This window comes from Juglans microcarpa x Juglans regia, chromosome 4S (genome assembly GCF_004785595.1).
Source record: "Juglans microcarpa x Juglans regia isolate MS1-56 chromosome 4S, Jm3101_v1.0, whole genome shotgun sequence".
Taxonomy (NCBI): Eukaryota; Viridiplantae; Streptophyta; class Magnoliopsida; order Fagales; family Juglandaceae; genus Juglans; species Juglans microcarpa x Juglans regia.
In genome coordinates this window covers 9,652,028-9,663,610 of record NC_054601.1, presented here as the reverse complement: position 1 = coordinate 9,663,610, position 11,583 = coordinate 9,652,028, and the positions used below count along the sequence as shown (strand labels likewise).

Here is an 11,583-nt window from a genome sequence, read left to right as displayed (position 1 = left end):
TTCAAATTTTGTGGTTGGCATTATTGCCATGTCTTCTCACACGCCGACTCCAAAGTGAACAAATTAACAACATTGATATATATAATATGAGAAAAATAATCTTGTATAATTGAGCAATACTAGAAATAATTATAGAGTACACAGGTATCGTAAAATTTTTTAAAACAATATTAGAGTTTATTATTAAAATTTAATTTTCTTTTCATGTAAATCTCGTATTTATTTATTCTATTTTGAAATAATTACACGGTACTTTTACACTCCATGATTATAAATATTATTTTTCTATATAATTTATTGTCTTTATGTACACGCTTCAATAATTATTAAATGTGTATTATAAGTATTTCACGCGTCTTTATCTTTCTTCTCGAATCTCTTAATTATATAGAAATATGAGAAGATCTTGACCTGATTATATGAAGTTGATAAGCTAAATTTTCTCTTAAAATCGAAACTTAAAACTATTGGGCATTTAATTATCATTTTTGTATGATTTATAAATTTACATTTGATTAGATGTATAGAGGAGAGGTAAGAAATAATAATTCTAAGGAATCTCTAGAAAATAGTTTAGTACCCGTAAGTTTCGACATAATTTCTTGGAATTATTGATAAGTCTAAATGCTGTATAAAAACAAGTAACATCATTAAAGTGTATATATATATATATATATATTCACACACACGTACACGAGATTCATCACTGATTCGAGAGATTAAAAAAATTTGGTACCTAAGAGGCCTATAAATACTAAAAACAATAAAGAGCTGTATCACATTTTACACGAGTTACACTCCAGAAAGAGACACGTGTTTCTGACAGCAAAGATGATCGTAGGATCTAAAACGTGTATGGCTGTGTTGCAATTTGAAGGACCCCACATATTACAGAGAATACACGTGGACGATGGGGAAAGGCCAACAACGCCTCCAAATTGGGTGTCGCCTGTTGGGAGTGATGGGACCGGTGACCGCTCTTCAGGACCCGGCCAAGTTGGGCCCACCAAAGGGGAGCGGGAGAAGCATGGATATTATATGAACAGATGTGGTAATGATCTTGGTTTTGGTTTTTAGTGCAAACGATATCTTTAAAATTGTTTCCCTCAAATCTTGTAAAATATTAATTTGGGTTGGCAATTGGCATTATATATAAGTTGGACTGTACTTACTAATTTAATTATATCATAAATAAAATTTAATTATATATATATATATATATATATTCAATGGAAGATGTCATCCACTAGTACTTGTCTCTTTCTTCTAATTACTTGAAATAAAATAAAGTAAACGTGTCTTGCTGTGATTTGATGTTCTCCTGCATGCATTTGTTGATTGAATTATATATATTGACTCATGCATGTGAGATTTAGTTTGCGTTTAGGCAGCGAGGTGATTTCAGATATTTTATGAATAATAATAAAATATTATATAATAGTAAATAATAGTAAAAGATAGATAAAAAATAATTATAAAATAATAAATAATAGTGAAGTATTTTAATATATAAGAATGATGCGTTGATTAGGGTATTAATAAACAATCTTATAAAAAGATTTTAGACAAAAAAAAAAAAAAACAGATATTATTTGGTTACAAGCCAAAAATCTTGAAAATAGCCTTACCCAATAGAATGATATCCATCAATTAAATATGATCTCAACATGATATATATGGCCAAGGACATATGTTAGAGAGTAATTATATGCATGATGCATGAGATTTACTCAAAATATTCATCATGTATATAGTTCTGAAAGAGGAATAAGGTAGATAGTTAAAATACTTACCACTAGAAGTGGCAAAGAAAATTATTGGAGCATGCAAGGTTGGAGAGGTTTACACGAAAATGATGTCAGCAAGAGATCATTGTGTTTTCACACGTGCACACGTACACATGATACAACCTTTTTCACCATGTCCATGCATTTCCTTGACAAGATCATGATCAGAATTTGCAAAAGATCATCAAAAGGCACATGCATGCATGCATGCATCATGATCAATTTACTCATGATAATCAGCCATTTTGATCAGACCTTTTAATATATAGTTGTTTCCATTCTCCATTAACCCTAATTATAAGGTTTTTTACAAACTTACTAACAGTACTAGTACTACTACTGCGATGCTGAGCTACAAATTTTATTCTTTTTTTAACGAATATAGGCGTCGCCGCCCCTATCATGTGCATGCTTGCTCAATTTGGTACCGAAGTTTGGTGGGATTTTCCCCTAAACTAATGACAATTTAAATCATTCATAAAGAATAATATAATGGCATATATTCTAATATATATTCTATGCTATATATGTGGCATTAATGTGTTTATGAACTGGTGCAGTACTGTTTATATATCTCTAATTTCCCAATGAAATTCTCTCTTCTTCTTCTTTTTTTCCCATTTTTCAAAGGATATATATATATATATATAAAGTTTGAAATCCATTGCTTTAATTATACTTTATAATAAAGATATAAAATATATATACTATCATAAAAATGTTAAATACTACGTATGTACCTCTCTCTCTCTCTCTCTGTGTCTGTGTGGTTGGTTCTATCAAAGATATTCGAAGACTATCTGGGCCATGCTCTACTGGTCAAGATCATATTCACACGATACATAAATTATTAAAAAAGACAAAAAAAAAAAAAAAAGGATTAGGAAAAATACAAGCGAAACAGGAGAAAAAACGAAAGAAAGAAAAAACCAAAGAAACTTTAAAATAAAGAAGAAAGCATATTATCTTTGGATGTTGATCATGATTCATTGGAGTTCTGGGTTCACATGCACACGAACGAGCGAGCGAGCTAGATCAGGGGTGTATATATATATATATATATATATATACAGTAGATAGACTTTTCTACGTGTAGCTGAACCCGTTCACACCGCCGAAACCGGTTCACCGGTCAAACACTTCGTCTGAAAGCGTCGACCACTTTGTCGGACCATGCATTGAATGGTCACCGGCCATGTGTAAGAGCGTACAAACGTTTGACCTATAATTGCCGGTTAATCTTTGCTGCCATTTGCCAACCTTTGTAAAATTGCAATATCCCCCACCATCCTCCTCTATACCCACATATCTCACTTTCTCACTCACCTTCTAACCAACACCTCTCTCTCTCTCTCTCTCTCTCTCTCTTCCTCTCTAATCTTATAAACCAGATCAACCCTACCCTACACTCTCTCTCTCTCTCTCTCTCCTAGTCTTATAGAAGCGTCACTTTCTCTCCCTTTGTTTTGGAAGAAGGATTTCCACTTTTGAGTAAGCCATGAAGAAGAAGGAGGTGATAAAGATGGAGGAGACCTTTGGATCTTCGTTGTTTGCTGAACATATCTCTGACGGTTTCCCATTTTCAGGCATATTTGATTTCTCTGAAGGTGAAAAGAGCTCTTTAGGGTTTATGGAGTTGCTGGGTATTCAGGACTGTAGTCCTTCTCTGTTTGATTTGCCACAGGCACCATCTATGGCATCCTCGGCTCCACGTCCAGTTACTACCGTGAAAGAGGGTTCTGAGGTCTTGAATCAGCCTGCCACCCCTAACTCTTCCACGATTTCGTCTGCATCGAGCGAGGCAGTGAATGATGAACAGACTAAAGCTGTAGACCAGGAAGAAGAGCAACAAGAAAAGACCAAGAAACAGTGAGCTAGCTTTTTTTTCTCACTTTTTCACTTTTGGTTTTACGTTTATAAGAAACACGTACGTGTTAAGATAAAAAGAATTGTCATTTTTTTGGTATTGCCATTTTTATTTGTTTTCTGGGGTTATATGTTAAAATATCTTGTGAACTTATAATGGAAGATCAAAACAAGGGGTTTTTATTATACGTAAGTGATTTTGAAATGGATGGATTTTTGGGTATGGTTTTTTGTGTTCGCGGGATTTAGGTTGAAACCCAAGAAGACAAACCAGAAGAGACAGAGAGAGCCGAGATTTGCGTTCGTGACAAAGAGCGAGGTTGATCAACTGGAAGATGGGTACAGATGGAGAAAGTACGGTCAAAAAGCTGTGAAGAACAGCCCCTTTCCAAGGTATATGCAGTGTTAACTTCAATGCTAATGCCTTTAGCCTAACCTTTAGCCTAATTTGCCCGCCTCCTTTTCTGTCACTTTTCTTTGTCAAATCGATAGCTAAGATTTAGACCAATATATTTGATTTTATGGGTTCGCGTTTTTTCTCATTGATCTTTCGTGGATTTAGGAGTTACTATCGTTGCACTACTGCTTCATGTAATGTAAAGAAACGTGTGGAGCGATCTTTCACAGATCCAGGCACTGTTGTTACTACCTATGAAGGGCAACACACCCATCCAAGTCCGGTCATGCCTCGCCAAAGCCTCGCCGGAGCTCCACCGGGGCCGGGGATCTCTGTCGGATACGCTACCAACTTTGCTATGCCAATGTCAAGAACCAGTACCCTTTCTCAGTATCAACAACAGCGCCAACAGTCCTTCATCATGAACACCTTGTCGCCTTCTACTTATGGCACTCATCATCATGGTTTAACAAATAATCCTGCAGGTTTACGCCGTGACATTCGGTTTTGCACCCCGGGTTCTGCTTTGCTTAGAGACAATGGACTCCTTCAAGACATTGTTCCCTCGCATATGCTGAAGGAAGAGTAGAGGATCAAACCGTTCGCTAGTTTTAAAGTAATTTTGTTCTGTTCACTGACTTTTATAGGTGAAGACCATAGATGAATGCCCCCACATGATTACTGGTATGCAATCTTCTTGCCGGCTGGTGGTGATGATCTTCTTTTAGAACCCACTTCCCCATTGTACACAAAACGCTGATGATCATTATCGCCGTTAACATGGGTTTTCTTTTCTTTTCTTTTTTTTTAATCTAGAGCAGGGACTAGTACTTCTCGATCTCCATTTGGTTAGCTTTTTTCCATCTTTTTCATGAAGGTTTTGGGTATATGTAGAGATGGATAGAAATTACAGAAAAAATTGTGATCTTATTATTCCTTCTTTTATTCTTCTGACCGACCCCTCCGATCCCCCTTTGTCCTACCTCTTTGTTTTTGTTTGTGAAGAATGTACATGGATTTTACTGAGAGTATCGCAGTCAATATTTGAGGGTTGGGTTTCTCCAGAGATAATATAATTATTAATATGCATGGAATCCATCTTAATTGCTTTACTTTTGTCTGGGAATCCAACAAGGAAAAAAAAAAAAAAAAAAGGTTTCAATTTTGAGAGCTTGGTGTGAGATGTTAATGTGCTGTCCTTAAATATATATTATATATATATATATATATGCATGGCGGGTACAACTAGAAAGAATGACTTCATATCGAGGATCGAGCCTTTTGAGTAAAAGCCGCTCTGTTTTTTCCCCCTTTCCGCCTTTCTTATGCTATGCGATCGTGCAATTCGCTAGTGGACAGCTTGGTTCATTGAACATTGGAAGAGATGTGGAATATGACAAACGAAAACCAGCAGTACAGACATGCGCTGATGAGGCATTTTGGAGCGTCGTTCTTTTGTTTCAAATGATGGCATAAATCTTGATAGGGATGTGAGAACTTTTTTCATAAAAGAATGGCTCATCTTAGTCTTCTATAAATGTTGCATGTGCCCAGGCTGTGGGGGATCTGATCCATTGCTGGGAATAGCTGGCCGGGCTTGGTCGATTGCCATGCCGCAGGCTGGGACCGAGCCAGGCCGGCCATCAACACCACCAAAATTCTAGCTCTAGTACCACAACTGGAACGCAAATATAAACTTTTGGTTCCAATAATTGAGAGCTAATGCTGTGCAGTGTACATCATCGGTGCTTTATGGTGCCCGGCCGTATGATGTTTTGTTGCGAATAAGAGTGCATCTCAACGTTGAGGCCTTTTAGGAATTGTTATTTACTTGAGTAATAACACAATAAATAATGTATGCTTCCCTCAGCTAACACCTATATATGAAGAGAAACTCTCTTAAGGATACATGAGAAAAGACTCTCCCAAGTATGATTTTGCTTCAGTATCAATATCCATTTATTTAGTAAGAAGACTGTGCTGACTAGGGTATTTAAGCCCATTTATTTTGTATGAAGATTGGCTCCCCTAATTTATAGGGCTTGGTAACACAGAGATTTGAGATTCAGAAAGTTGCTTCAATTCTATGGGCTTTGCAGAGGAATATGCCTTTGGGTCTGAACACCAGTAATTATTATGACTAATATTAAATACAGTTATAAGTTATGTAAACACATTGTGGCGCTTATATATTTTATGACTGTAAATATAATTTCTCTATTATTATTGCATCAATTACAATGAAAAGTGACAAAGACAAATACTATTTTTAAACTATTTTATAACTTTATTTTTAAATGGAGGGTTGTAAGCATAGTATCATTATTTTACAAAAATAACCATCAATTAAAATAGATAAATAAAAGTTGTCTCTATCACTACTCATTTACAGTATAGTTCTAGCACGTGGACAAGTTTGATCAGCAAAACCAGCGTCTGGATATTTCATTAAATCAGGCTGAATGTTCTACATGAAACCTAAACGTGACAGACGCATACCCAACAGACATTATTTTTTATGAAGGAATCCTGGAGACTGGAAACGCAACATGTCTTTTGCCCGGTTAAACCCCTGGCCTGTGTAACACGTCCCATTACGCGATCAAGCAAATCTTTATAAACTTTTCAATAATGAAACGTGGCCCTAGAAATTGTTTGCACCCAAGGGTTGAGGAGCATACCACCAAGACCAATCAGACAATCACATATTGCTTAAAGCTGTTCCACACAAATCCAGCCAAATGCCCAGTTTCCACTGCAACCAACAGCAGACAATTAAAGACCAAAAGCTAATTATGAAGTTGCGTATTTCAGTCAAACACTACCCAAGGGTGACATCTACATGCTCATGAAATTGACTTACAAATGAGGAAAATGTTTTGGGAAAAGAGGGTAGGGGAGTGGAAAATTAATCTCTCATGGCAAATGTTTGCATAACTATCAATTTTCCAAGTTGCATGCACAGAGAAAAATCCTTCACCAACATTACTGCAACCTTTTCAACCATCAGGTTAGTTTTGGCTATGGTTGCTACTGAAGATCTATTTTTTGAGCAGTTAGATGTGAAGACAGCTTTTCTTCATGGAGATCTTAAAGAAGACATCTACATGCACTAATCTGAAGGTTTGTGGTACAGGGAAAGGAATGTTCAGTTTGCAGACTGAAGAAGAGCTTGTATGGCCTGAAACAAGCTCCTAGACAGTGGTATAAGAAGTTTAACAGTTTCATGTGCAATGCAGGGTACATCAGATGTCAGGCAGATCACTGCTACTATGTCAGGCAGTTTAACAATTCTTACATTATTTTGTTGCTATATGTGGATGACATGCTTATTGCAGGGGCAAATATTGATGAGATCAATAATCTGAAGAAATAGATGTCAGAGCATTTTGCAATGAAGGGTTTGGGAGCTGCAAAGCAAATCCTTGGCATGAGAATTGTCAGAGACAGAGTCAGAGGCACGTTGAGACTCTCACAGGCTGAGTATGTGAAAAAAGTACTCAACCGGTTCAATATGGACAAGGCCAAGTCAGTTGGCACACCCTTGGGTAGTCACTTCAGACTCAGCAAGGATCAGGCACCAAAGTCAGAAGAGGAACAAGACTATATGAGTAAGGTTCCTTATGCCTTAGCTATTGGTTCTCTTATGTATGCTATAGTTTACACTAGATCAGATATTGCCCATGCAGTAGGAGTTGTGAGTAGATACATGAGTAGCCCTGGAAAACAACATTGGGAAGCAGTGAAATGGATTTTGAGGTACTTAAAGGCTCCTCAGAAACGTGCTTATGTTTCTCAGGAGAGGGCTTAGAGGTGCAGGGCTATGTTGATGCTGATTTAGCTGGAGATACTGATAGCAGAAAAAGTACACAGGATTTGTTTACACTCTGGGTGGTACTGCAGTCTCATGGGGTTCCAATCTACAGAAGACAGTTTCTTTGTCTACTACAGAAACTGAGTATATTTGCAGTTTCAGAAGCTGCAAAGGAGATGGTTTGGATACAGGGCTTCTTGGAGGAATTGGGTAAAAAGAATCAGAAAGGCACTCTCTACAGTGATAGTCAGAGTGCCATATTCCTTGCCAAGAATCTAGCGTTTCATTCCAGGACTAAGCACATTCAGATCAGGTATCATTTTATACGATCATTGTTAGATGATGGACAGTTACTACTTGAGGAAATTTGTGGAAATAAGAACCCTGCTGATATGTTGACAAAAGGTGTTACACTTGAGAAACTGAAGTTGTGCGCAACTTCAGTTGGTCTTCTAGGATGAAGACAAGAGCTGTGAGTTGCAGAGGTGGAGGATATCATGTTTGAGGCAGATGACGATATTGTAGGTGTACCAGTCTCCAAGTGGGAGAATTGTTGAGTATATGGAGTCTGGTTCACGCCGCTCGAGCGGAGCGTCTAGCCGCGAGCGAATACAAGTCAGAGAGTTTCGCTCAAAGACAACTCGACAAACCGCTCGAGCAAAGGCAAGTTAGAGAGTTTCGCTCGACACCGCTCGACACACAGCTTGAGTGGAGGGAAGTCAGAGAGCTTCGCTTGAGGAGCCGCTTGACACATGGCTCGAGAAATTGAGAGAAACAGGTTTGCTCAATGCGGGCTCGACACGCCGCTTGAGCAAACATCACTAATTCTGCTGAGTTTAGGGTTTCCGCTGCATGACATATATATTTGTTCTTTATTGACTTGTACAGATACAGAGTGAACAGTAGCTGTTCTATATACATTGTATTGTGATTCCTCAAGAAATAAAAATCCTCTGCAGCTCCCGTGGACGTAGGCAATTTGCCGAACCAAGTAAATACTGTGTCGTATGTGATTGCTTGTTTTTTTCGTGTTTGAATTTACTTTATTGCCATCGTTTTTCACAACAGGGTTCAATACCAACTTGCCCACTAAAAACAGCCAAGTTGAGAAATGGCATTAGATCCACAACATTTCTGCATTCAAGGCCATAGTACCTTTTAAGCAAGCTTAAGGAGTAATGTATCCCGACGCCAACAACACAGAAGAGAGGTGCAGAGAGAAAGTTGATCAAAGACTGAGGAACGACCTCCATGTTAATGAGTTGAATTATAATGCAGCGAGAGCCCAAGCAGAGTTGCAGCGTCGCGGGCTTGCAGGCGGCATAGTTATCAATATCGTTGAACTCGACGTCCAACCCAATGAGTGGGGGACTGGAGATGTTCATGTAGTTGCAGGAGAGTACGAGTTCGGTGATGAAGCTGTCCGCAAAAGAAGCTCCATCTGTCACTGAGGTTTTCACATTTACCCCATCAACCTTTACTATATATGTTGTCATTTTCTATGTCTGAAATACCTACTAAGATTTTCCTTTTTCCTCAACTTCAAGCATTTGGTTCCATGTATATGTGTTTCTTAAATATATAATAGCATGGATTAGATAGATTCAAAAGTGTCACGATTCAAAGTACTCAGTTTCGAAGGGGACTAGTAATTCATCTTGGAAATGGAAAACATCATTGAAGACTGGTTTTAGAGAAGTGTAAATGACATCAACATGCGTACATTCGGCAGAAAAAAATGGTACGCTCCACTTTTATTCCTGTGTTCAAGTCTTTTGGAAAGCATATGCTGCGATATTAAATCTGTTGCGACTCTACAGTGCCATTGTCTCGACGCTTGATCCAAAACATGATCGGCCCGAATTATCTACTACTTTCAAATGTTTCAATGTTGGGGCTGTTGGATTCTGCAAGGTTATTTCTTAACAGGGAATGAAATGCATTTTAAGAGATTGTTGGATGCTACGGTGGAAGGACAAAGTTTTCTTTCAAGATCAATTATTTAAATCAATATGCGTTTGAACATGTAAGAAACAAACACGTGTTTTCTTAATAAAAAAACTCTACTCATCATCTCTACACCACGAACTACGTATGATCTTTTTTCCTTACAAAAAGTATAGTGTATGAATGATGAGTAGAAGATCAGTTTTTGATTTCTAGCAAGAATTAAAACCCAAAAAAATACAAAAAAAAAAAAAATTCAAATATGGTGTGTGGTGTAAAGATAATGAGTAGAATGACTCTTTCTTAATATGATTAATAATATAAATCTACTTTTACTTCATTTACCACGTAAATCTTGTCCTATTAATGGAAATTAATGGTTTTGGATTTGATATAAATGGGTTCAAGCTCAAACAAGTTGACCTATTTATTAATCATTGAACCGTTAAGACAAGATTAATAAACGGATCAACCTACTTAATCCGAAATCAACCTTCAATAATATGTTTAAATTTTATTTCAAAATTACAATTTTATTATTGTTAGATTGAAACATTAATATTTCTCAATATGCTTATATTTTTATTATTGAGATTACAATTCTGAACCTATATTCATATTTGTTATTGTAGAATTTGTAATATTAGTTATATTATATTAAATGTTAAGAGTTCGCATGGCCCTGATAGCATTTAATTCAATGAGATTATATGTTGTATTTATATCTCCCCAAGTAGTATATGTTTGGGTAAACAAATTATAGAAAATCTTGATATTGAGTGCGTAAATTTCTATCTCTGCATCTCTCCCTTGGCATTACCCCCCCCCCCCCCCCCCATTTATAAATTAATATTTTAACACAAGCGAGATCCAAAATAACCCATTGATGTTAAATTGGGATAGAAACATAAAGCAAAATTCTAGATGCAGTCACCTGTAGGGAGACTCCGCGAACTACCTAAAGGCTAACGTGAGCATGAAACGAGTCAATTCATTAAACGGAACGAACGGAGCCAAGTTGAGCAAATTTGGATGATGAAACTCAATGTTTGATTAAAAGGAAGGGGCTTTCTCGTTTGCTACAAACAATGCGTAGAGGAGCTGACAGGGGAAGGGGCCATTTATTTCATCTTTAGTGGAGCCCTAATGCCATGTGAAGTGAGCCAAACAACTAGCAACCAAGACCAGAGGAACTACGAGATGGGTTCCACCGTCGGCAAACAAGCATGCCCATATTAGCATATGCCTCTGTTGCAACGTTTCCTTTTCTGCCTGCTCCTTCGTACGCAGCTCCCTGATGTATTGTGCGTCTGGAATTTATTTTACATTATGTTATTAGAACGTTGGAAGGTTACTTGCTAAAAGTCTGTCAGATTTTTTTTCTTTTTCAAATTTTCATTTTGGGTAAATCCTTTACAATTCCAATTTGTTAATGTTTTATACAGGGTTTGGTGTTGACACTCTTCAACTTGGAAAGTTGAGCAAGAATTTTTTTCCTAGTTGAAATAAAGTCTTAGAAAAATGCAGCAATTGACATTGCTTTTGTTTGAAGGATCTAACCTTCTCTCTCCTTTTTTTTTTTTTTCTCGGCAGCTTCAGAACTCAAATCTTGATGAAAAATTCCAAGTGCAGTAGCTGAGCTTTGCTTTGGAGAGGACGAGATGAGTAGGCCAACGGTAGTGGAGGAGTTAAACAGGTCGATGCCAGTGGACTAAAATGCACATGAAACTCGAATGGTAGAGAGCGCGGGCTGTATGGGCAGAAATCGAATT

At 37.2% G+C, this 11,583-nt stretch overlaps 2 protein-coding genes across 2 annotated transcripts; one reads left to right on the top strand and one right to left on the bottom strand.

Moving 5' to 3' along the window:
* Window positions 1-3,073: 3,073 nt before the first annotated feature.
* On the top strand, window positions 3,074-4,980 carry LOC121263377 (WRKY transcription factor 23). The gene is made up of 3 exons (XM_041166236.1): window positions 3,074-3,656; window positions 3,903-4,046; window positions 4,216-4,980. Exons 1-3 carry the CDS (start codon window positions 3,286-3,288, stop codon window positions 4,637-4,639), a joined length of 939 nt encoding a protein of 312 aa, XP_041022170.1. The 5' UTR covers window positions 3,074-3,285; the 3' UTR covers window positions 4,640-4,980.
* Window positions 4,981-6,743: 1,763 nt separating this feature from the next.
* Window positions 6,744-9,577, bottom strand: LOC121262016. Its single transcript, XM_041164457.1, has 2 exons — window positions 8,943-9,577; window positions 6,744-6,805 (listed from the first exon to the last, which is right to left on the bottom strand). Exons 1-2 carry the CDS (start codon window positions 9,358-9,360, stop codon window positions 6,744-6,746), a joined length of 480 nt encoding a protein of 159 aa, XP_041020391.1. The 5' UTR covers window positions 9,361-9,577.
* Between the last annotated feature and the right edge of the window lie 2,006 nt (window positions 9,578-11,583).